Genomic DNA, 25,780 nt, shown 5'->3' on the forward strand with positions numbered 1-25,780 from the left:
TAATTTAAAGGTATTATATTCTGGAGAAGTTACGGTGCGGCATGTGACCGCACTATATAACTATACCTACAATAACTTCATAAAAAAAATGTTAACACCTGTTTTGTATCTTTTCAGCTACAATCAGTAAGCAGTAACGACAGCTGCATAACAGTGAACAAAACAAAGAAAAACGTGACCAGCATCAACATAACCACGGAACCACAACAGAAAACGAGTCCAAAATCAGAAGTACAGGTTTTCCAGAAAGGACCAGATATTACAGCGATCGTTGCAAAACTACCAGGACTGGATGGCGCAGAGACTAACTTGCCAGTTATCAGGCCGAGGTCGAATGCCTCCGGTGCTTCCTCCAGAGTAGCGACTTCCCCGAGAACATCACCCACGCCAAACAGAAGATCCCACAGCTCCCATAGTCTAGAACATAGGGCAGGCCGCATACGACATTCGCTCTCGCATCACTGCATACACGACTACAGCGCGGAAACCGACGCAGCCATCCGAATGATTGAAAGAAACCAAAGACACATGGAGAAGCAGCGCATGAAGACAGACAGGTTCAGCAGATCCAAAACAGAAGAAAACTTCCGCTCCGACAGCGATCTGGACAAAGATCCGCGATACAAAGAAGAACCGATCGTGTGCGACCAAAGACGTAGCGAAATCAAGAAAGCGGCTGAAAGAATCGAAGAGAGCATCAAGAAAACAAACTGGGCGGAACGAAAGACTATGTCAATAATTGAGAACCTCAAGCGCTCGCAACGTCTACGTAAAATTAAGAAAAACGAAAGCACTGAAAACATACAAGTGGAACCTGAAAGGCATTACAGCTACAACAGGATAGATGGGAAAGTATTAGAAAACGCACACAAATCCAGTCGAAGATCGTCAAAATTGCACTCACGCAGCGCCAAATCTTCGGAATTCGAATCTGAATGTTCAGATTATCCGAACGGCGACGTGTACAGCAGTTCACCACGGTTGGACTACGGTTCAGAAAGCTGTTCAAGGCTAAGCCATTACATCAAGAATGAAGACCGCGAGGAGCTCAAACGACCCACGCCTCCGAGGAAACCGATGCGATTGTCACTACACAAAGCGAGAAGTGCTCATTCTCTAATGAACGGGAGTGAGTCCGAGACCACCAGCAGACCTCCTTCGGAAGCTCAAAACGGGGATATAGGACAGATGCATTGTAAACGGCCAGTGAAAAGGACTCATGCGAACGACAAGTGGGCACGGGAGAGGATCAGGGACGGCGGTCGTGCCACGCCGCGTCCTGCGCGGAAACTGTTGAACGGTCTGACCGCGTGCGAAGCACCCGCTGCTGACGATTTGTACCCGGAGTCCATGCACGTCCCGACGAGAATGAAAGGCAAATGGTGCTAGCGACTGATTCATGGATACATTAAGGACCTGCACTGACGAGGGACTTTTTGTCCGCGGAGCGTTGAATGTTGATAGTAGGGCGATCAGGTATATTTTAATAATAAAATAGAGCATATAAATTTTATATGATTTATATATAAAAACAATTATAAAACAAATTCGTATTAATGCCGGAGGATAAACTGTAAGGGCTCGTTCACATTACAAGATTTTCTTAAGGTGTTCTTCCTTTTTTATTGAATATAATAGACATGCAGACTGCAGGCGTAATGTCTGATAGACAAATTATGTCTTAACTCTTAGACCAGCCGCATATTATCAGAAATGTACTCTGCACATATCTGTAGCCTAGATACGTTCGATCCTGCAATATTCTGACCGTATGCGGAGCAAGCAAGCAATAGGTACGTACGTCCACACAAATCTTCCAGAACACACACAACGTACGATTCACTCCAACAGTGTGACGAACTACGTCATTTTGCAATTAGTCGTTGGAGCGAAACGACGTTGTGTTCTACCAAGAGTGGTAGTGTGTTGCTTGCTTGTCCCGCTTATTTACCTAATAGTGGGGGGAGGGCGATGAAAATCTTATGCTGCACATTTACCATTTGTCTGTTTTGGCGGATTATAGCAAATTCGACTTAACGTTCTTTGTCATGGAATTCCGCAAAGTAACGCCTACTTCTATCCAACCTTCATAAGAAATTCTTGTAAAGTAAATGAGTCCTAAGAGGCTAGAAAATAAAGTTTCGTGTATACCAATGTTATTGACAACTTTTGTAAATATAAATTATAACTCAGCACCCACCGTTAAATACTCACCTTTGTAAAATGTATTTATAGAGAGAAAAATAAAAAACAGTAATTCAGACAACATTAGCGTTTTATTAAACAATCATTCATCATTTGCAACCGACGAACACATCTTTAGTTAATTTGTTCAGAGCCGCGGGTTAGCCTCCCTTGGCACGGCCGCTTTTCTAACGCGTTAAAATAAAACCGTCGAGTGAAGAGCGAGCCCAATATAATTTTTATTCAACACCGCTGAGCGTTTTAAATCTAACACTGCGATAAAAAAGCAACTGCGATATTATTGTAAACATATCAATAAAATTAATTAGTCTAACAATTTTAAGTGCGCGTTAGAAAAGCGTCCTTGTGAACGAGGGCTTATTTAATTAGTGAACACAACTCGTCACAAGTCAGCGTTAATCTGTCAATTTACTGCCGATTTTTTTAGGCTGAGATAAGTTTGGTGAGGATTTAGGCAGCATAAGTTTTGAAAAAGGACTAGGTGTCAATAGTCATGCCAAAAGTACGATTTTAATCCTTAACATAGAGATAGTATATAAATAATTTTAGATTCATACGTAACTCTCAGCCTTAAAAGCCAATGCGGTGTATAAATTGACAGATTAACGCATATTCTATTGAACGAGTTTTCACTCAAAAATCTATGATTCGTTAAATTAATTCTTTCTCATATCAATCAATTAAACAAATTCGATAAACTTATATAATTGCAACGAAAACAAATGACTACAAATCAGTAATATTTACATCAATATAAACAAATTCTTAACTCTCCGTACGCGCAAACTACGACGGACCGCGACGCAACGCGAACTAGTTGGCGATGGACGATTGTTGCAAAAAAAAAAAACAATCGAATGAATGAAGATTCGACTGTCGATTTATTCGCCTTCTCTAAAACAATCGAATAAAAACGATAATCGATTGTTAGATCTAAGAATGCGGGGCACACGGTCTGGAACGAATAAATTGGAAATCTAAATCAATTGCACAATTTCTTTCAGTCGATTTTCGATCCACTCGATCCAGACCCGCGCGCTATGGATGGATAACAATGGATTGTTATTCGATTGTTCAATTGCTATTCGATTGTTGTCGTATAATAAACACATGATGTCGTATAATAATTCGCCAATCGCTACTCTAATCGACAGGAGCGTTTAAGCGGTGCCCCGCGGTCCGCCCAAGAGTGCAGAAACCTTAAATTCTAAGATATAGTAGGTGTAGACTCTAATACCATTAATAACTCTTATTGGCACTAAATCAACTGGCACCAGGCACCGACAGTGACCCCGAGGTCAAATCAAACCGACTGCAGCGGGATAGTGAAAATATCAGGGTCTTTGCATAGGGTCTTTAATGGTACGGTACCCCTTAAAGTTGGGTTAAGTTCCCGTGATCTAATCTGAAAACCTGCTGCAAAACCCCGTACTTTAGGATTAGTGCTAAATCAAGAGATAACATTTTTAGCTATGTGATTTCGTCCTCAGAATGAAGTCTTTTTTAAAATTGTGTAGTACCTAGTTTCTTCCGTAACCTTGTGATTTTCCACGTAGCGGAATGCGCATGCGCAGCGACGATACCTGTTATTCAACAATTTATCGCAATTTACTTGACGCATGCTTTTTCATTAAAACTATAATGTTATGGCTCGCACAACACCGAGAGGAATGGCGTGCACGTGAGGAGGCCTATGTCCAACAATGGAATGGTCGTCGTGCTCCGAGCCTTGTACGTGGCTGTCCGTGGTCGTCAGCCGTACGTGATAAGCCGAAGAATCACGCACCGTGGGAAGCCAGTATTAGATGACATTTTTAGAGACAAGTGTAAATTAAAAATTTATAATACCCCCGACAAGTGAAGGCTACAGTAACTAGAAAAGAGCTGATAACTTTCAAACGGCTGAACCGATTTTCTTGGACTATTCCGCGCCTACGATCCAAGGTATCTGAGTTTTCCAAAACATCATTTTCAAATAAATATTTATGTATCTAGGCAACGTCCATCTTGACAGCTTGACATTTGTCAATTGACATAGTATTATGAACATAACGGTTATCTAACCTTTTTTTCTACAAACTAGAAAAGAGCTGATAACTTTTAAACAGCTGAACCAATTATTTGGATTATAGCTAAGAACACTCTCGATCAAGCCACCTTTCAAACAAAAAAAAGTAAATTAAAATCGGTTCATTCGTTTAGGCGCTACGATGCCACAGACAGATACACAGATACACAGATACACACGTCAAACTTGTAACACCCCTCTTTTTGGGTCGGGGGTTAAAAAATAAACGATTGGCCTCTAATCTGTGGCAGACTGATTTAAAGCAGCTAAAATAAAGTATTTTAGGTCATACCTACATTAAAATCGATTTGAATAGATCTAAGAACAAATTAACTATTATTATTTACCCACTTAGAATGAGGCGATACTAACTTAAGGGCTGATTTTTCATTTTCAGAACAATTTTATACTAAACTACTTAAATATAATATTATGAATGACAAGACAGTTAATTACTTACATACAATACACGTTCATAGATAAAGAATGCCATGATATTATGTCAATTTTATTACTTATTTGGATTTGCCCAAATTGGTAAAACCAAAAGTAGAATCCTTTTCTACAAACAAAAAGGGCAATCTAGTTTTTGTCTAGTTAAATAAGTCCAGTTTGAGTTTGAGTGTTTTTAAAATTAAGGAAGTGTCTAGAAGCCACAAAAGGCCCTTTCATTTTAAAAAATTATGGCCACAAGTGAAGTTATTCCATTAAAATTGAGCATCACTACTTTATGTTAAGGGGCATGAGACGGGTCTGCCCGTGAAATTCAAATTGATTGTAATTGATACATTTACAAATAGGTAATGAAATTGCGTTATCTCGACATTCTTTGTCTATGATCATGTGAAACAATAAATCACTATTTATTCAGTCCTTACGCATCCATAACGTATAATATAAATTCCATGATAGGGCGTTTGTGCACTAGTTCATTCCGAATACGAGGAAATATTATGGATCAAGAAAGTTCTGTAATATATTATATGAATCAGTGTGTTATTATAATCTATCCGGGGAAAGAAATTAGTTAACCACTCTCTCTGTTACGTAATCCCATCAAATGACAGAGACAAAACTATCAATGGGCATAAACTATATTGAGTCACCAACCAATCACAAACATGTTTTCAAAAACATTCGAAATTCAATTCGAACATATTTTCAAAAAAACATTCGAAAAATTCGAAAACATAATTTCGAATATGATGGATACATTTTTTCCGATACAAGTTAGCCCTTGACTGAAACCTCACCTGGTGGTAAGTGATGATGCAGTCTAAGATGTAAGAGGGCTCCCTTGGAAGGGGTATATCAGTTTCATTAAACCCATACCCCTGATCGGTTTCTACGAAGCATCGTACCGGAACTCTATATCGCTTGGCGGCACGGCTTTGCCGGTATGGTGGTAACTAGCCAAGGCCAAAGCCTCCCATCAAGCCCAGACCAGAGACAATTTAGAAATCCTATTGTCTTTGCCAGGAATCGAATCCGGGACCTGTCACATATTCACACACACATTCATGTCACAGCGCTCACATTGCCAGGGAGGTCGTCAGAGCTAAATACTGCTATTTTCTCTTTTTCGGATTTGTCTAGTGCACACGAGCCCTACCTACAAATATCGAAACTAATCTATCAAATCCTAGGAGCATTCTTCGTAGTTATTTATTTCTCGATTATCGAATATTCTATTTACCTTATTCTAACATCTACAAATGGGTAACTTCTCATTCTCTTGTGATAGGGCTTAAAACTCGAAACAACGACCCAGGTTGACGAACCTAAAAAGAATAATCAAAATTGTAAAAAGGAGAACAATGGACAACAAAAACCGGTCAGTTGCGAGTCAGACTCGTGCACCGAGGGTGGTAATTTTTCCAACATTTTGCACGATAAAACAAAACTAATATTCATAAAAATAAATAAAATCTGTTGTAGAATTTACAGGTAAAGTCCTTTTATATGATACCCCACTTGGTCTAGTTATCTTACTTTGAAAACTGAAAATACTAATTATTTGATCATAAACACATTTAAATTTTTTTTTGTGATTTAAACACAAATTCTTGGTTTTCCGATTTTTTTCCTTTACTTGCACTATAAGACCTATTTACCTGCCAAACATGATTTTAGGTCAACGGGAAATACTCCATAGGTTTTCTTGACAGACACTACAGACGGATAGACGGACAAATAGACAGACAACAAAGTGATCCTATAAGGCTTCCGTTTTTCCTTTTAAGGTACGGAACCCTAAAAATCGAATTAATGCAGACAACGTGATCGCGGGAAAATGTGCGTATAATACTGACTTCTTGAGCGCGTGCGGCAGCGGCAACTCGCGCACCGCCTGCTTCATGAGGTAGGAGAGGCGCGCGCGCCGCGCGTCGCCGCCGCGCGCGATGAGGCGCCGCCTGCGCTCCTGGTGCGCCAGCTCCTCGGGCGACGCCGACCAGTACGACGGCGAGCGCGACCCGCCGCTGCCTGCGGAAACCAGACCACTGACATTTTTGTCTCTGTCATTTGCATGGGATTACGTATCAGAGAGAGCGCTATACTAACTTCTTTCCGTGGAGTGACGACGTCTGATTACAAACATACGGTGGATACTTTTTTTATTCCGATACAAGTTAGCCCTTGATCGCAATCTCACCTGGTGGTAAGTGATGATGCAGTCTAAGATAGAAGCGGGCTAACCTGAAAGGGGTATGGCAGTTTTTATTAAACCCATATACCCCTTTGGTTTTTACACGGCATCGTACCGGAACGCTAAACGCTTGGCGGCACGGCTTTGTAGGTAGGGTGGTAATTAGCCACGGCCGAAGTCTCCCACCTGACCAAACCTGAGATCTAGAAATTATAAAATTCCAAACCCCGCCGGGAATCGAACCCGGGACCTCCCACTAATAAGACTTTTATAAGACAGCATTTACCACTGCGCCAGGAAGGTCGTCAACTGGCTGCAGTGGCATCAATACATCATGTCTTGTCGCATTGACCAAGCTCAAAACAGACGATAGGTAAGGGACCAACACTTATATACTAGCATATATACTAGCATAAAGCACCATTGTGTTTTATTCCTACTACAATCTAACCTACAGGCTGGTAAATAATATTTTTCTAGCTTAAAGTTCTTATGAATAATTTCTAAGTGGCGATTTCACCAACGTCGTTTAATCAAGGAATAAATTGGGCGTAATTATAACAGTTTTCTAAAAACCTGTCAAAATATCTAAATTATACTCAGATAAGTTTTATTTCAGGTTGGTGAAATCGGCACTAAATCTAATTCACAGTCCAATAACTGTCCTTAGTTTATACTAATATATGTATACTTCTATACTAATAAATAAAACTGAAGTGTCGTGTTTGTTTGAACGGGCTAACCTTCGGAATGGCAAAACCTATTTTGACGGGACACGGAGTACCATAGGCTAATTTTTTAACCAACTTTGAAAAATGGAGTTGTGTTTTTCTACCTATGTACACTGATATCTCCGAGATTTCTGAACCGATTTGCGTTTTTTTTTAAATCCCTAAGGGAACTTTGCGACACTGTTCCATAATAAATTTGCGTTCCAACTCCTCAATCCTGATGCTGCAGGGGATCTGAACAATCCACGCGGGCGAAGCTGCCGGCATCAGCTAGTACATAATATATAAAAAGCTAGCTGACTGACTGATCTACCAACACACAGCTCAAACCACAAAACAAATTAGGCTGTTTCGCACACAGATAGCTACTTTAACTAGAGACTAAGGTGAGATAGACTAGACTATAACTTACCCCCATGAAATCCTTCAGTGTCATTGATAGAAGAGTCTGACTCTCACTCACTCTTACTAACCAAGTAAATGCATCTAAGGTTCTCGTTGAATGATTAAGACAATCTGCTGTCTGCAACCCATGATGAAGAGAGAAAGAGAAAGGCAAAACCATAACTCACCTTCAGTGTCATCGGTGGAGGCGTCTGACTCTATCTCACTCTCAATATAGGAAGTCCATTTACTGTCTTCATCCGACGCTGAATCTAGAGGTGGGGCAAACAGAACACCTCGATTGGCAAATTAAAATAGCAGAAAAGAAAACAAATCAAATAAATTTGATTTGGGGGAAAGGGGAATATTAGTAAATAAACATGGCTAAAATTCTTTTTAGAAAAAATAAAAATTATATTTTCTAATAAGTTTTGCTTGAATTAATCACCATCAGTGTGTCCTTCCCGTCCTCACCTATGGTGCTGAAACGTGGACACTGACAAATGGCCTTGTTCACAAATTCAAAGTTGCTCAGCGAGCTATGGAGAGGGCTATGTTAGGAGTTTCCCTGAGGGATAAGATCCGAAATGAGGTGATCCGCAGGAGAACCAAGGTCACTGACATAGCCCAAACTATTAGCAAGCTGAAGTGGCAGTGGGCAGGCCATGCCTGCCCACTGCCACTTCAGTGGAGACCGCGTTTAAGCAAACGTAGTGTGGGACGCCCTCCAGCACGATGGACCGACGATATAAAGCGGCTGGCGGGAAGTGGCTGGATGAGGAAGGCTGAGGACCGGGTGTGGTGGCGCTCTATAGGGAAGGCCTATGTCCAACAGTGGACGTCCACAGGCTGATGATGATGATGATGATGATGATGAATCACCATCAACCCATCGCCGGCTCACTACTGAGTACAGGTCCACTGTCAAAATGAGAATGGTTTGGCTGGAGTCTACCTCACAATTCAAGTGAGGATTAGCAGATTTGTATTATAATACAGGCTAAAAAGTTTTTAAAAGTGCCTACACACCATGTTTTGTACGGGCGAATTTTGAATAAGAAAGCATCTTGTTTTTAAAATCTTAAAGTCGAGCAATAAGGCCTGTTTTCATTGGTGTGTAGTCAAACCGGCCGGTTCGGAGCAAAAGCCATAAAGTTAACTAAAAGCTATAAAAGGTCATAAGTAGGTACGTACACATTCAAAACGCTAACTTAACTTTTTTAAGTTAAGGTTCAAAGTCAAATGCCGTCATTAATATTAAATTTGTAAATTGTAATGTCGACTCTCTCACTCACTGTCACTTTACTCACCTCATGCTACACAATTAGCCGTAGCACAGCCCAAAGAGACTCCATACAGTCGGCCGACAGAGACGTCTAGACACAGCAATCCTACAGGGTCATAGGGGCGAGACGGGGGATAGATTATACCGACCGGCAGAAGTCGGCGTGGTCTCCTCTATCACTTTCACATGATCCCTCGGCATCTTCAGTAGGGAATCGGAGTGCATGGCTGTTGGTGTCGGAATTCTCACTCTTGGTCTTTTCGGGCGAAGACACGCTCGGTGTGGTCGCCCCTAACTACTCACCTTCACGTGATCCCTCAGCATCTTCAGTGGGGCAGTCGGAGTGCAGATGGCTCTCTGTGTCAGAGTTCTCACTCTTGGTCTTTTCGGGCGACGACACGCTCGGCGTGGTCTCCCCTGATCAATAAAATAAACATTTATTAGAATATTTAAAAAAAACAACTGATTAAAATTTTGGGTGAAATCCAAAAATATATAAAAGAATAAAAACTGGTCTGTTCTGTGAGTTGTTTTTGTAATTTATCCTAGATCATTTTCACACCTCTAGCTAAGTGTCTCTACTAACTATAGCTAAACTCTTTCAATGTTGTAGTCAGAGTGTTGGCCCTGGTCTGCTCCTATGCCATCTTGTCATTAGAGATGCATGCGGTCGGCCTTTTAAGTGGGTAAAATTCTCACCTATTCCACTATCAAGCTTCTGCCTCTTGGGCTTGCTGTTGGAGGTGTCAGTGTCATCCTCGCTGCACTCCAGAGTGTCGCGTCTGGTTTCCTCCCACGCCATCTCTTCAGTGGAAGTAGTCGCGGCCTGTGCCATTTTGCCCAGGTCTATTTCCACTTCCGAGGGCATGCCGGGCAACTCTGGACGGGGAGGGACAGTATTTGGATCCTGCAATAGAGTTTTTGCTATTATCCTCAACGTCTACCAAAGATGAGCCTCAATAAATGTCTGCAAAATGAAAATAGAACTTTACTGTTTTGAGCCTGCGATCTGAATGACGACGCACCGCGTATGGCGGAATGTGGAGCAGATTTACACAATTGTAGACATTCAAAGTGATACAGGGAATCCAAGGACCTGCATCACTTCAAAGAATAAGAGGACCTAATAAAACTGTTAAAACTTCAGGAACCACTAACCTGACTTGTGATATTATCAGTAGTTTCTCCTTTCAGATCTGTGGGATTCTTTGTGTCAGTGCTACTTTTGGATTTGTCGCACGAAGTTGAAGGCCTGGTATCATTTTCGTACAAAGACATCAGGAGGGGGTCGCGGGATTTACCGTACAGAGACCTGGTGCGCCCTGACTTGCGACTGTTGCTACACTTCTCATCTGTGCTATGTGCTCTTGGTCTGAAACCATCGTGGACGACGACCGAAGGCCCCTCAGGCTTGCTAGGCTCACTGGCTGCATCATTACCTACAGTGGTGCTAGCCGGTGGATTACCAGATGTTGAAGTATTAGCAGAACTGTTTGGATCGCCGAGTCTTAAATCATCAGTATCAGCAAGCCTTGGCCTACTGCTGTCGTTCACAGACATCGTAGGATAATTTCTCAAAGTGCTATCAAGTGTTCTTCTTAAATAATCTTCATCATCTGAATCTAAATAATCCCTGAATAGGACTTCTGTGACCAAGGTTCCTGCTCTGGGTTCATTTCTAGGAGGATTGTTCAGTTCGTCTTCACCTAAACGCCTGCTACCCGGATCTTCGTCCTCGGGGAAGTGTTCTTCTGGTATGTAGCCTCTGTAATCTCGGTTATCTGGGTAGTCATCATCCTCATCATGGTTATCTCGGTCATCATCATCTTGGTTGCCATTATCCTGGCGATCATCATCTTGGTTGCGGTTATCCTGGCGATTATTGTCTTGGTTGCGGTTATCCTGGCGATTATTGTCTTGGGTGGGGTTATCGAGGCGATCATCATCTTGGTTGCGGTTATCTTGGGGATCATCTTCCTGGTTGCGGTTAACCTGGCGATTATTATCTTGGTTGCGATTATCGTGGCGATTATTATCTTGGTTGGGATTATCTTGGTTGCGGTTATCTTGGCGATCATTATCTTGGTTTTCACTATCCGGGTCGGGGTTATCGTCGTCCTCGTCCTCGTCCTCGGAGTCAGAGGGCGTGAGGCGATCGAAGCGCAAGGCGCCGGCCACGCGGCTCTGCCCCATGCTGATGACGAGGCTCAGGAGAGCGTTCATCTCGTTACCTCCGTTCTCGCCATCCAGGTCATGAAGCACATTGAGGCCCTCTGTGAAATGAAATCTAGCTATTTTAAAATGAATTTCAACTCGATCCTTTGCCTAGGAGAGACCACTTTTATTCATATGGCAACATTTATGCCTCAAGTACAGGGTGAAAAGGTGTATGTAATTTTGTGCGACCTTCATGCAAGTGTCAATGTCTTGGGTGCACAGTATTGGCCGGTAGCAGTAGATGGTAGCGATCACTACACATCGACAGCGGCCAATCCCGAGAAGAAGGCAATGACTCACCGACGGCGCCACCAGGCTCGAGGGGTATACAGATGCGGCGCGGGCAGGCGGCAGGGGGCGGCGGGCGGGGCGCCTCGCGCAGCTCCGGGTTTCGGCGCGTCACGCCGCCGCGCATGGACTCGCGTATTGACGCTCGCGCCAGGTACATCAGGCGAACTGGCGTCTGCTTGTCTGAAATGAGGCAATATGGCTAAAAGAGATGTATTCAATGTATGTCTTATCAAGCCTGTCATTCTGCACTGGCCCTAATCATACAATGGTCTAAACCCTTCTTATTCTGAGAGGAGACCCGTTCTCAGAAGTGGGCCAGTGACGGGTTGATCATGGTGGTGTTCTAGATGTATTTCTAACAGTAACCATACCTAGCGTCACTTTGTTGGTGGCTTCCTCCGCGGTGGGGATACGCAGCGTGGCGAAGCTCACGTTGAGCAGACTGCGCGACGTCCACTTGTCCTCCCCCAAGCGCCGCACTTGCAGCAGGGTGTCATTCAACGGCATCACGAGTATCCCCCCCACCTGAACCAGATTACGAGTTTTGAAACCAGTGATATAAAGCATTTATTTTACAACAGATTTTTGGGGCAGCCTCATACACTCCTGATATCGTAACGACAAACCCCAACCAACCCATCCGTCCCAAAGCCTATCCTAAGCCGTGGTCTGAGCCTCATAGGAGGGTGTTGTCTCCCGACCTAAAGAAGTTGGAATAAAAATGTATTCTATTCTATTCTAAAGATATAAAATGACTTACTTTAATGAGCTTCTTGAAATAATCCTCATACTGCTCTGGGCAGCCAGCGCCGCAGTACACGCGGTCATACCCAGATACAAGCTGCTCCAAGCACAGCCCATTACCTGAGTGAAAAATAACAAGACCATTGCAAACATACAGCATTCCAAACCAGTGGTAGATTATTTTGATGATTCAAAAGCCCTTGTAGAAGTATACTTGAATAAAAATCTATTCTATTCTATTCTATTCTATTGATGATATATTTTTTGATTAATCATGTTTTTATTTTTAACTAGCTGATAGTTCTACTAGACTAGTTTGTGTGGATTTGATTTTTAAAATTTCATGGGAACTCTTTGATTTTCAAGATATGTAGCTTATGTCTGGTCCATGCAGAAAAACACGTCAATCATGTTTCTCTGTTGCGATAACATTGAACGACAAACCAATAAACTAACAAATAAACTCACTTTTGCAATTATAATATATTATGGGTAGTGATAAATGACATAAATAATAAAATATAAACTTTTGCATTTATGATTTGCTATTGCATATCAATTTATTAAGGTGTAAAAAAATTATGGGGCATGTCTATAAACTGTCAAAAAAATACAAGCTTACCATGATAAAACTTTGGCTCGCAGAAGTCAAAGTCATCCAATATACTACAATTCTCAAAGAACAGTCTTATCTTCTTTGTAGCGTATTCCACGACTGCTGGGTGCACCTCCACTCCATGGCTGATACCCGCAGTGCCCAGGATCAGGCCTGCAAGGGTGCTGAGGTACCCTGTCCCTGAGCCAATGTTCAGGAAGGAGAGACCTGGTTTCAGCTCTAACCCCTCCATCACCTCACTATGGGAAAATGAATTGCACTCAGAAATAGAACCATTCCAGATCAAAATTAAGGGTTTGGTGGTACCCAAAAAAATCAATCCTATTTTAAGAACCTACATTTTTAAGTATTCTTAGTTGTTTAACTTCCAGTATTTCAAAATATCTCTAATATCCAATCATAAAACCCAACATTGAAGCAGCAATCAGCATGCAGAATATATCCATTTTGTCTTGACCCAATCCATCTAGGCAAGTTAAATAAAATGCCCAAAAATTGTTTAAAACTGACTTATAATAGCTGAATAAAAGCAGTAGACATATAATAAGTTTTAATAAAACATTTGAAACACATATTTAGCTAACCACTACAAAACTATAGGAATTCAACAAAAACAAAACAATTTGAAGCAAGACTCATGATGAGTCTTGCTTCAAATTGTTTTGTTTTTGTAGTAATGTTGAAACATCAGGTTTACCTATAAATACACGGCGAAGACAAGTGCAGTGGCCCATTCCTCCAGGCCAGATCTTTGTAGGCCTGCTCCCGCGCCTCCGGGGTCATGTACTCAGCGCGATCTAGCGCACGGAATACCCTCTCTACCTCCTTCGTGCGTATGTAGTTCCCACTCATCAAATTGTCTATCAACTCGTTGTTATCACGCCCTGAACTCACGGCGCCCCCCATTTTGCTTTTAACTAAAAACGGTCTCCCCAAAAACTACTTATTACCCTCAAATAATGGGATTTGTGACGTCACACTTGTTTTTCAATGTATCTTTTGTAAAACACCAACCATTTCGTATTAAGCTGGTGTGGAAGATGTTTTCCAAACACTCCCTGACCATTTAGCCTTTTATTATGGCTAAATAATATGGATAAGTAAAACACAGAAAATGAGATAGACCGCACTCGAAACACAAAACTTCGTAAACAGCAAAACAGAAAATGAAATTCGTTGATAATTCTATCAAAGAATATTAATTTTCACTTTGACGTTTGACAGGTCACAGATTTGACAGGATTGTTTGGGTTTCACTAGGTTTTTGTTGACATGAAGTCAATGTTGTTGTTGGCTTGTTTTTTGCCAAGTTTTTTGATTATTTTGACCTTATAGATAAGAATGCTTTGATAGCAATACATTGTAAGGAAATTTCGTTTCTAATCATCCGTGCCAGAACACTGAAATCACATTTACATAATATTACATGGTATGGAACTTGGAACCCTTTATAATACGTCCATGATGGAACCATGGAACCAAGTGGAACCAAGGAAGCTTTATGGAAGGTTTTTTTTTTCTCTCTCTCGTCTGGCTTTACAAAGATTAGCCAATGTCAAGTTTGTAGTTATTTGTAACAAGTTAGTTAAACTATACAAGTATGGACCCCATGGACCTGTCTTATAATAGCTTTATGATGGACCCCGTCTGTGCCGGCGCTCACTGACATACGCACGGCAGCTCCGAGCACTTTTCAGTCAGTTTTAATAAAAATAAAAACACTTCAAAAAGGCAGAGCACGCCCGCCAGCTAACACCAATACAGACGAATTCGTTTTTTTTCTCTCGTCTGCTATTGGAAGGTTCCTCATGTTCCTCATATTTTGTCCTAGTCAGTAGTCTGTGTATGTACTCTGTGGTCTATGTCTTGGTTGCATGTCGTCGACGTATAAAAAATTCTACCAAATTCTACGGTACCCGTAATATAATTGTTTTTCCAATTTTCCATTCCCCCACAAAAAAATCCTCACGTCGTTGATAAATTGACACAGTACCTAATAACCGAGTCTTTTCCTCTTAAATAAATAAATCGTGATTCGTGTTCTTTATCATAAAGTGTAATTGGATTAAAATTATAACATCAGTGTCGTCGTAGTGATTGTTCTGTTTGTGTCGTTGTGTTGTGGAAAGCTTGGAAAATAGTTCTGTGAGTGACGTAATATCGAAAAAAGTTATTTTATTGAAGAGTAATGGCAGAGACGAGTGAGGCACAGCCCAGCGCTTCGGCGCCAGGCGGCGATGCTGGGGGCGAGGAAGAGAAACGGGACGAGCGGATGCTCGAGTGCAACATCTGCCTCGACACGGCTCGCGATGCCGTCGTCAGTATGTGTGGACATCTTTTCTGGTGAGATTTACCATGATTTACATCCACACTAGAGTCTAGATAAGCTGTTGCGGCTCCTAAGCTGCTGATATTGATGTATGTACTATACAAAATAGTGTCAGATGTTAAACAAGTCCCTGCAAAATAATTTTCACATCAAAATTTTAAAAACATGGGTCTTCTGAGTTACCAGTCACCTAGGTCATACATGCATTATTTATGATATACTGTAAGTGCATACATAAATCATAGCGATCATGATCAACCCATGACCGGCCCACTGCTGAGCCTCGGTCTTCTCTCAGAATGAGAAGGGGTTAAGCCACACTCCACCATACTGGATGTGTGGTGTGGCACACTTCACACATCTTTGAGGACATTAGAAACTCAGGCATGCAGGTTTCCTTACGGCGTTTTCCTTACATTCAAAGATAATGTGGCTAATTCTGTTGTACACATTCTCTTGACTAAAATGACAGGTCTAAATGCATTGTTATCCCTTTCAAAACCTGAGGAAAAGATTATTTTAGGGGCAATTGTGTATGTTTTATAATAAGCTCCCAGAAGACAAATTGCAGGTCTCTCAACAGGTTCAAAGTTTTCATAAAACATAAACTTAATGAAAAATCCTATTACAATGTAAATAATTAATTTAAATGATAAGAAAACTTGGGTAAGAGGTGCCTAACAGTATTATTAGTTGCAATAAATTCAACTGATATTGTGAAATGGTGATAGTAAAAAGGTTACCTGGTTGAGTTTGTTGTGGGCACTTCTCAGAACTGGGCATGTTGGGAACAGTGTAGCTTTATTTCAACTTTACTAATTAATTATTACCATTACATCATTCTCTTACAAATTCAAAACCTACTAATCAAAAAGTGTATAGAAGTGCCCATTTGAGTAAATGCTTTGAGTTCTGCTTGTTAAGTTTAAACATTACTAGCTGATGCCCACAATTTCGTTCGCGTGGATGTAGGTTTTTTTACAAATCCCATGGGAACTCTTTGATTTTCCGGGATAAAAAGTAGCCTATCTGCTAATCCAGGGTATAATCTATCTCCATTCTAAATTTCAGCCCAATCCGTCCAGTAGTTTTTGCGCAAAGGAGAAACATAAGTAACAAACATACACACAAACTTTCGCCTTTATAATACTAGTGTGAAGTGTGATTCATAGCAGAATTAGCCACAATAACTAGCATGTGTTTCCTGCAGTTGGCCATGCCTACACCAGTGGCTGGAGACGAGGCCCAGTCGGCAGGTTTGTCCGGTGTGCAAGGCAGCTATCAGCAGGGAGAAGGTCATTCCACTATACGGCAGAGGCAACACTAAACAAGAGGACCCAAGAAATAAGGTGAGATGAGAAAACATAATATATTGTGCCATGTAAATGTATATAACAAATTAGTATGTAGTACCAAATGTATAATGGCATAGGTCCTTTTTGTAGTGTCTACTACTGGACAAACATTCAAACAGTTTTATGAGAACTTTTTAAAGAATTCATTTCCACTAAGCTAAAACCTTGTAATTTGTATATCACTGTCTACAATGCCTGCAACTTTAGCTATGTAGATTTAGATTTGTTAAACTGCTGTAGGAACTCAGTTTTCATGGTAAAAGTGTCTTTGGGATGCAAGCTATCTCTGTAACTAATTTTGCCAAATTGGTTAAACTGATGGGCCATGAAACATATCAGATGGACAGATACACTTTAGCATTTATTTTATTCAAATGGAGTAGGAGCCAATTTGATACCCAATAAAGCCACTTACAATGAATGAATATAGTGTTAGTGATGTCTATAACTTGCTTTTCCTGCTTCTTTAGTAGTAGGAAGGATACATGCAGATTTGCCTGTTTTGGTGGATTATAGCATTAATTAAGCTTGTGGTTCCATGTGTATGAAAAAGATGAAGAAACTCAATAAAAAACTTGCTCCTCTATCTGAACCTTAAGCTCTTTATCAGCAATAAAGCTGTCTTTGCACCGTTTTGTATTGTTTTCTGTAAGTATATTTGTCTGTGTGTGCAATAAAGTTTTCTAAATAAATAATTGTTAGACATTGCACTGCTATTGTCCTAGCGGGTTCATAATTTAATGTTAATTAATAATATGTAAATTATGAAAAAGGCCCCTACTGAAATAGTTTATTGACTCTATTATTTAGTTACAAGTACTAAGTAGAATCTGAACATGAGGCATGAGGCTTACATATTGTATAATAACAAGTGTTAATTAAAAATTTTCAACACCCCTGACAAATCATTTTCAAATAAGTTTCAAATAAATAATTATGTATATCTAGGCAACGTCCATCTTGACAGCTTGACATTTGTCAATTGACACCAAGATTGACACTTGAATATTATGAACCTAAAGGTTATCTAACCTTCTTTTCTACAAGAAAACTAGAAAATAGCTGATAACTTTTAAACGGCTGAAGCAATTTTTTCAGATTATAGCTAAGAACACTCTCGATCAAGCCACCTTTCAAACAAAAAAAAGTAAATTAAAATCGGTTCATTCGTATAGGCGCTACGATGCCACAGACAGATACACAGATACACACGTCAAACTTATAACACCCCTCTTTTTGGGTCGGGGGTTAAAAACAGAATTAGACAAGTTTGTGTATGTGATCCTTCTTCTATGACCTGAGCAAACTGTTATGTTGCAACTTAGGATTGATCTCCTTGTTTTGTGATTACTGTATTATGGAGCACATAGTGCAGGTCCCGAGTTTATATTGTCAGCTGGGCAGGAGTTTACGGCTGTAACTTCTATGCAACAACGTTGTAATCCAGAAGGGTTGGTGCCAAACATCTTAGAATTTGTCTTCCGTCTGTCAAACTGCACTTTGTTAATATTGCAGTGATATTGAATAAAAATAAATATAAACAAAATAGAAATAAAGTAAAAGTAAGTAATATTAATTACTAGCCGATGCCCGCGACTTCGCCCGCGTGGATTTAGGTTTTTCGAAATCCCGGGGGAACTCTTTGATTTTCCGGGATAAAAAGAAGCCTATGTGCTTATCCAGGATATTATCTATATCCATTCCAAATTTCAGTCAAATTCGTCCAGTAGTTTTTGCGTGAAGGAGTTACAAACATACACACACATTCACATACACACAAACTTTCGCCTTTATAATATTAGTGTGAAGTGTGATTAGTGTGACTACATCCTTTCCTTTAAATCTTGATCTATACTCAACCCTGAACTTTATTTCAATGACAGATTATTAATAGATATTATTATCACAGTAATAAATAATTAATGTGTGCGATGTGTGAACTGATGATGAATAATAACATAAGTAATAGTATAATCAGATTCGGATTGCGTTAAAAAACGTCGATTGTCATTGATGGCGAAAATATACCTAATTTGTATATAAATATAATTAATTAATGGAATCAATTACGTGTGAACTGACCCATTCCAATAATTTTCAAGGGCCTCTCTATATATTGTATTCGAAATTTCGAAACAACCACGTAGATCTTTCGAACCACTCTTTCGACAATTTCGTCGCAGTTGCTTTTTACGCATGTTTGAAGGGTGATTAGGTATTTTTTGAATGTCCTAGCGAAAACATTTACGTATTCACGGCCTTGTCTGACCAATTTGATTATAAATCGTGTGTGTAAATAGTGCGTAAATCAGGCTCAGTCAAGTTATTTAGCGCTCAACGTTTTAAAAAATAGCCCTATTAAAAATAGTAGATTGTACAACATGGACATAATATAATGAGGTTTATGGCCGGGTTAAAGCATAAAAGTAGTCTTAGCATGAGAATATTTTTAAACATAGTTTACTAGCTACACTGATAAGTTTTTGTCATATCATTCATATGTGATGATGACGTACTCGTATACTTATCATTCGCTTATCTCAGCGCCTACTTCGCAGATGCGCTCACTCTCATCTACTCTCTGTTCAGGTAGTGGGGATAGGTGATACCCAGAAACGATACCTCTAGTTGGTTGGATTGCTCTCTCGCAGGACTATGAGACAGCAATCTCAGCAATCAGCCCATCGCCGGCCCACTACTGAGCACGGGTCACTTCTCAGAATAAGGATATAGGCCTTACTCTGCCACGCTGACCTTTGAAAACATTACGGGACATTCTCAGGCATGCAGGTTTTCCTCACGATGTTTTCCTTCACTGTTAAAGCAAGCGATATTTAATTGCTTAAATCATACATAACTTCCGAATAGTTAGTGGGACCTGCCCCTAATCGAAATGTTGACCTTCCGAATAGAAGGCTGGTGACTTGTCGCTGATTATACAGGCATATCAATGCGACAAACAGAAGGAAGGACACAATATGATAAATCAAACATTGTATTGCACAGTTATATATAGACACCTCTCACATTCACTCCCACTGCATCGTAGATCGTAGCCTCCGTTATACGTTCTTATCACACTTTTGTGTTGATATAATAATTGACTAACTGACGCCCGCGACTTCGTTCCTGTGGATATACGTTTCTAAAAATCCCGTGGGTATAATCTATCTCCATTCCAAACAGCCAAATCCGTCCAGTGGTTTTTGCGTGAAAGAGTAACAAACATCCATAAGTAGGATAAATTAACGGTGACGTAGGTACTTACGCAAGTAGATATTTATTTACGCGTGTCCTCCGAATGTAAGTGTCATTGATCTCTGAGAGAGAGGTGTTTTAACTTTTTTCTGTCTGTTCATTAGAATTTAGAATAATATAAATTGTTATTTTTGCTAGGAAATTGAAATAATTTATTTGTAGAGATAGTCTAAAGCAAATGACATACCTACCTACTTGTGTAAAAAGCACTTTCAGTGAGAATTATATTTTTTTTTTTTTTGTCAAAACAATGAAGATGAAGTAATTACATATTTTATTGTCACATGTCTATAATATAGTTTACTATTTACCACAATGAACAACCATGTAATACGTCTAGTCTTTGCTAACTGCAAGATATGTTACACTAGCTGATACCCGCGACTTCGTTCGCGTGGATGTAGGTTTTTTAAAATTCCCGTGGGAACTTTTTGATTTTCCGGGATAAAAAGTAGCCTATGTGCTAATCCAGGGTATAATTTATTGACATTCTAACAGCCCAATCCGGCAGCGTTCGCGAGAATCGTTAACGTACGGCAGTTTTTTCGACGCCTTACTCTACAATTTTCACTACCACGAAAAATCCTATCTATTTTCCGGGATAAAATATAGCCTATACGGATTCGGAAGAATCCCTCTAAGTAATGGTAAAAGAAATTTTGAAATCGGTCCAGTAGTTTTTGAGCCTATTCAATACAAACATACAAAAATACAAAGGTTTCCTCTTTATAATATTAGTATAGATAGAAGCAAGCGTTACTTTGCGAAACATGGCATAAACCAGGATATGACCAAATCCCGTTTTTTTTTTTCATTCAGAGATTTCGTGATGGGTTAAGATGATGATCTGATGAGTATTAAGAAATGATAATCTGGTTGTTCTGGTTACGCAGGTGCCCCCGCGGCCGGCCGGGCAGCGCACGGAGCCCGAGAGCGCGGGCGGCTTCCCGGGCTTCGGCTTCGGAGAGGGCTTCCACATGTCCTTCGGCATCGGCGCCTTCCCCTTCGGCGTCTTCACCTCCACCTTCAACTTCGGCGACCCCAGGCCTAGTGCGGGTATGTCATCCACCATCCACTGTCCACTGTTCACCTCATCCACCCACAGCTTGAGCTCATGGGTCGCTCATGATGGATGTCGTCTTATACTTCATAACCTTGTTCCTCCTTCACCATTCTACCACAGAACTGCGAGAAACCGTGAACGTTGGCATCCTTGTGTTATCCAACTCACTCGCAACAAACGTTTTTCTGCTCAACATTTTTAATACTAAGGTTGAAATCTATAGAGCGCACTTTGACTTTGCTTAGACTTAAGTTTGAGTTAAAACGAGACAGATTTATGCTAGCGGTATAACGCTGTCTCGTTTTAACAGTGTCTTAAGTCTGAGCAAAGTCAAAGTATGCTATAGATTTCAGCCTAAGGTGTGGAATGCCCTTCCGGCGTCCGTGTTTCCTGCCACGTCTAAATTAATACTCCAAAGCAAGAGTGAATAGGCATCTTGTAGACAGGCGCGCTCCAACCTAGACCTCAACATTGCTTTTTATTGGGCATCGTCAAACGCCAGCCCTACCCATTGCCATTTCAGCTTCACAACCCGCCAAATAAGTAAATATAGTGATATAAATAAATGTATGCACCTGATAATCCCGAGGCCGGTTTAAAATGCAGCGCCTAACTAATTGTAAGGCCATTCCGCCAACGTATCGACATTCGACACAGTGCAGCGCGCGAAGAATTCTCAATAAGCGGCCTTGGTCAAAGTGAATAGTCTGGCGTTAATGCCAGGAAACACAGGATCATTTATTTATAAGGCATATACATATGTATAATAAAAGAAAGGACCCTTATAGGATCACTTTATTGTCTGTCTGTCTGTCTGTATATCTGTCGTGTCTATCAAGAAAACCTATAGGGTACTTCCCGTTGACCTAGAATCATGAACATGAAAAGCTAGGTAGGTATTATAGCACAAGTAAAGGAAAAAATCCGAAAACAGTGAATTTTGTGATAACATCACAAAAAAAATGTTTTCAATTTTCAAAGTAAGATAACTATACCAAGAGGGGTATCATTATGAAAGCGCTTTACCTATAAATTAATTCTAAAACAGATTGTTATTTATTTTTATGCATAATAGTTTTTGATTTATCTTTTAAAATGTCGGAAAAAATACCGAGCACGGAACCCTCGTTGCGCAAGTCTGACACGCACTTGGCCGGTTCTTTTATACTGTAAATTGTAATTGAGTTTGCTGATTTTTTAATATAATGGTATGTAGTGTATGTACTTCTATTTAGTGGTATTATGTACAACCTAATAAGCGGTATTGTTCTTTCCAGCACCCCGCGGCACGGCCCAGTACGAGGAAGAGCAGTTCCTATCCAAGATATTCCTGTGGGTGGCCATCCTCTTCGTGCTGTGGCTCATCTTCGCGTGACCCCCGCTGCGACAACCCGCCGTGCCTCGCGGAGCATGCGCCGTGCCTCGCCGAGCACGCACTGTGCCTCGCGGAGCACGTTGTGCCTCGCAACACACAAGCACTCCTTTACAGCGCCGGTCACATACCGAAATACTAAATTGAAAAGCAGCTGTGCATAGCAACATTCATAATAACCTTTCACTGATGCTAAAGGAAGGCGCCCACGACCTCGAATCGCTACTAAAGGTCCCTTCCCTAATGGTCAGTGGAAGCTTGTATCTAGGGGCAAATCGTTTTTAGATTTTGTATAATTTATTCGTAAAATTAATGACTACGCTCGCTTCGCTCTTGTTGATATTTTATAAGTACTTATAAATCAATTTTCTTAGTGCTTTTTTAAGAATATTCAATACAAGTTAAATTTTCGCACTTTTACTTCGGAAAAATATTTCCTTACTAAAACAGATGAAATGTGCATCTTATTTCATTCTTTCTATTCTTAAATTCGGAATTTCTTAGTTTTAGTTTTGTGCTTTATCAAAATATCTACATTAATTAAATAATACTATTACATTAGTACCTACAGTTGACGCCAAACTTCTTGTTTACTTAACTTACTTCATAACAAATTATAATATCAAACGATACTATACTAGCTGGATAACCAGCAACATTATTTTTTTCAGGAAATTCACTAAACATAGTCTGTGCAGATTGTGCAGTTATTTTCGTTTTAATTTAAGCTAGACTTTATATTATTAGTGTTGATTTTGGATGCAAATAAATTGGGGGTGGAGTGTTCAGATTTATTTATACTTTGGATTGGATGATAATGGATAAATCATGTTTGTGCTGGATCGCATTATAAGTAAAGGGCGAGAAAATACTTGTATTTAAAAAAGAAAGGGTTATGTGCATACATTTTGTGAACACACTTGCCATATTTGCTCTGTGTCAACGGTCATGTCGAAATTACGTCCTTCTTTTCTTTTTTGGTAGCTTTTTGTAGTGCCAGCCCAGCACTATCCACTTCACTAATGTTGAGTAGCTTGAGGGAGGCACATAGGAGATTGGTTGGTAAATGTGCCAATTTTCTGAGTATTGTTCTATTCTATTCTAATTATTCTATTTTGACATTACAATTGACAAAGAGCAAATATAGCGAGTGCGTTCTCAAAATGTATGCATTATAAATGCCATTAATTACATCACACTAGTTTCACAAAAAAAACATGCACCGAATTGAGGTATTATGGTTCGGTATGTACTGTAAGTAATTTTGGTTAGCTATTTTTGCCTTATTAGCTAAAGTTTGCTTTGAAAGTAAGGTTATTTAGATCCAGGTTACTGTGACGTAGTGTTTCGATGTCCCAAATCTAATATTGTTGTCGAAATGTACAAACTTCGACTGAGGGCCGATTTTTCAATTGTTTTTGTATAGGAAATCAAATTTATTCCTCAGATAAAAGTGATTTGCCGATTGAAAAATCGGTCCTAAGGGTTCTGTTTAAAGAGAAGGTATAATTTAAAATTAAAAGGTCTTGTCGGTAATTTATTTGATATGCTTTAGTTTTTCTTAGTTTGCTTAAACAATACGAAAAAACCTTTTCGGAGAAACGCGTAAGCGACGCGATTTGCTCGGCGCTTTAGAGCATTAGAAGTTAAAATTTCCACTAGCATCATTTTATTGTCAGTTCGCGATAACAAGGTCGTAAGAGCCACATACCGTACGCGTTTCAGTGAGAAGCTACTTTTAAGTAAATCAGGGAAAACTATGGCTTTTTGTAGTTCATTATAATTTTAATAAATTTTATGTATAAATAATAAATATTATGTATTTAGTGAATTGAGCTCGCCAGTACAAATGTGGCCTAACCCACAGTTTCATAAGCAATAATATGTGGCCTATGCAACCTTATGAGTTATGACCTGAGCTCAAAATACGGTAAACTGTAGGTCCAAAAAATTTCAGTAAAACCCAAAGTTTACCAAGTCTTTTACATCAGAGATATGATAAAGTCAGACTAATGTCTAAGATAAGTTTGAATTCGACGTTTTACCGTGTGAAGCAGTGGGTATAAATAAAAAGATCATATCAGGATAATCACACTAGTTTATTTGTTACTATTTAATTTTATACTACACTAATAAATGTTTACATACGCTCGCTGGGTAATGTTAGATTTTAATGCGAAATAAACGATTAAGTAATACACAACAATTCAGACTTTAGCTATTTAGGATTTAGTATGTTTTGGGTTTTGCTGCAAAATGCTACGATTAACAATACTTTGAGCGTTTACAGTTATAGCACATATATCATTAATCCAATCATTAAGGGTTTTAACTTTTGTTGGCTGATACCACACTGTTTAACTATATTAGCACTAATCCTATACATACTAACGAAAGTGTGTCTGTCTGTTACCTTTTCAAAGCTCCTATTTACATAATTTGGTACTGAGTTAGCTTCCATCTTGAAGATAGACATGGTATACTTTTTATCCCAAAAAATCAGAGTTCCCACCGGATTTTTAAAAATCTCAATCCATGCGGATGAAGTTGTGAGCATCAGCTAGTTGTAATATTAGGTATAAGTACACTACAGGTTGAGATGGCAATCGGTGTATGAGGCTGGGAGACGCTCCGCACACCCGCAGCGGGTTAGCGAGGAGGCTGTGCGGGATGTCTCCACCCCGGATGCTATCTCAACCTGTCGCATACTATAACTACAGCTATGTTCGATGTAATATAGTTGTACAGTACAGCTCTTGAGTGTAAGACCACTAATTTTTATTGTTTAAATTCGGTAGAAAATTTAATTTTGAATATTCCTATAATATTATGGTATAACTGTATATAATTTATTTCCAAATGTTTGATGTAAATTATGTAATTATAAATAAACGTGCTATCAACTGTGTGCTTTTTATTTACAAACCCGTCTGATGGTGATACAAACATTGGACTTGGGCTGTCAGGTATGAATGAATATACTATTATTTGTAAACCACAAAATTAGCATACACAAAGCAAAACAAAAATATAGTCAAGTGTAATTTGGCGGCCTTATCGATACCTAGCGATCTCTTCCAGGCAACCAAAGTCGTGCAAAGGACAGGTATTTCTTCTATGGATCTCATCCTGATTTGATCATGTAGAGAATCTGAGTTCCGAATATGGGCCGGCGCACATATGTCGGAGCGCAGCGCAGAGCATTTTTCAGTCAA

At 39.8% G+C, this 25,780-nt stretch overlaps 3 protein-coding genes across 5 annotated transcripts in view; 2 read left to right on the forward strand and 1 right to left on the reverse strand.

The window, feature by feature from the left end:
* LOC123881051 overlaps nucleotides 1-2,263 on the forward strand; it is a 77,255-nt gene extending 74,992 nt beyond the window's left edge. Inside the window, exon 11 of the mRNA XM_045929599.1 lies at nucleotides 118-2,263. Coding sequence (XP_045785555.1) covers nucleotides 118-1,389 — 1,272 coding nt within the window. The 3' untranslated portion in view covers nucleotides 1,390-2,263. The remainder of the gene's footprint in view (nucleotides 1-117) is intronic.
* Nucleotides 2,258-14,682, reverse strand: LOC123881050 (dentin matrix acidic phosphoprotein 1-like). 3 transcript variants are annotated; one of them, XM_045929596.1, is made up of 12 exons: nucleotides 13,886-14,682; nucleotides 13,195-13,427; nucleotides 12,589-12,692; nucleotides 12,200-12,353; nucleotides 11,838-12,008; nucleotides 10,479-11,593; nucleotides 10,020-10,227; nucleotides 9,624-9,737; nucleotides 8,224-8,307; nucleotides 6,586-6,757; nucleotides 5,970-6,054; nucleotides 2,258-3,788 (listed from the first exon to the last, which is right to left on the reverse strand). In XM_045929596.1, exons 1-11 carry the CDS (start codon nucleotides 14,092-14,094, stop codon nucleotides 6,021-6,023), a joined length of 2,598 nt encoding a protein of 865 aa, XP_045785552.1. In that variant the 5' UTR covers nucleotides 14,095-14,682; the 3' UTR covers nucleotides 2,258-3,788; nucleotides 5,970-6,020. The 3 variants fall into 3 exon arrangements, with proteins under 3 accessions (XP_045785552.1, XP_045785553.1, XP_045785554.1); XM_045929597.1 differs by lacking the exons at nucleotides 2,258-3,788; nucleotides 8,224-8,307 and having other exon boundaries at nucleotides 5,994-6,054; XM_045929598.1 differs by lacking the exons at nucleotides 2,258-3,788; nucleotides 5,970-6,054; nucleotides 8,224-8,307 and having other exon boundaries at nucleotides 6,736-6,757; nucleotides 9,501-9,737; nucleotides 13,886-14,680.
* Nucleotides 14,683-15,028: 346 nt separating this feature from the next.
* LOC123881071 (E3 ubiquitin-protein ligase RNF185-like) lies at nucleotides 15,029-25,463 on the forward strand. Its single transcript, XM_045929636.1, has 4 exons — nucleotides 15,029-15,531; nucleotides 16,728-16,866; nucleotides 21,024-21,186; nucleotides 22,471-25,463. The coding sequence occupies exons 1-4, from the start codon at nucleotides 15,377-15,379 to the stop codon at nucleotides 22,566-22,568; spliced, it is 555 nt and encodes a 184-aa protein (XP_045785592.1). The 5' UTR covers nucleotides 15,029-15,376; the 3' UTR covers nucleotides 22,569-25,463.
* The last annotated feature ends 317 nt before the right edge of the window (nucleotides 25,464-25,780 follow it).

The sequence above is a fragment of the Maniola jurtina genome, chromosome 3 (genome assembly GCF_905333055.1).
Source record: "Maniola jurtina chromosome 3, ilManJurt1.1, whole genome shotgun sequence".
Classification (NCBI taxonomy): domain Eukaryota; kingdom Metazoa; phylum Arthropoda; class Insecta; order Lepidoptera; family Nymphalidae; genus Maniola; species Maniola jurtina.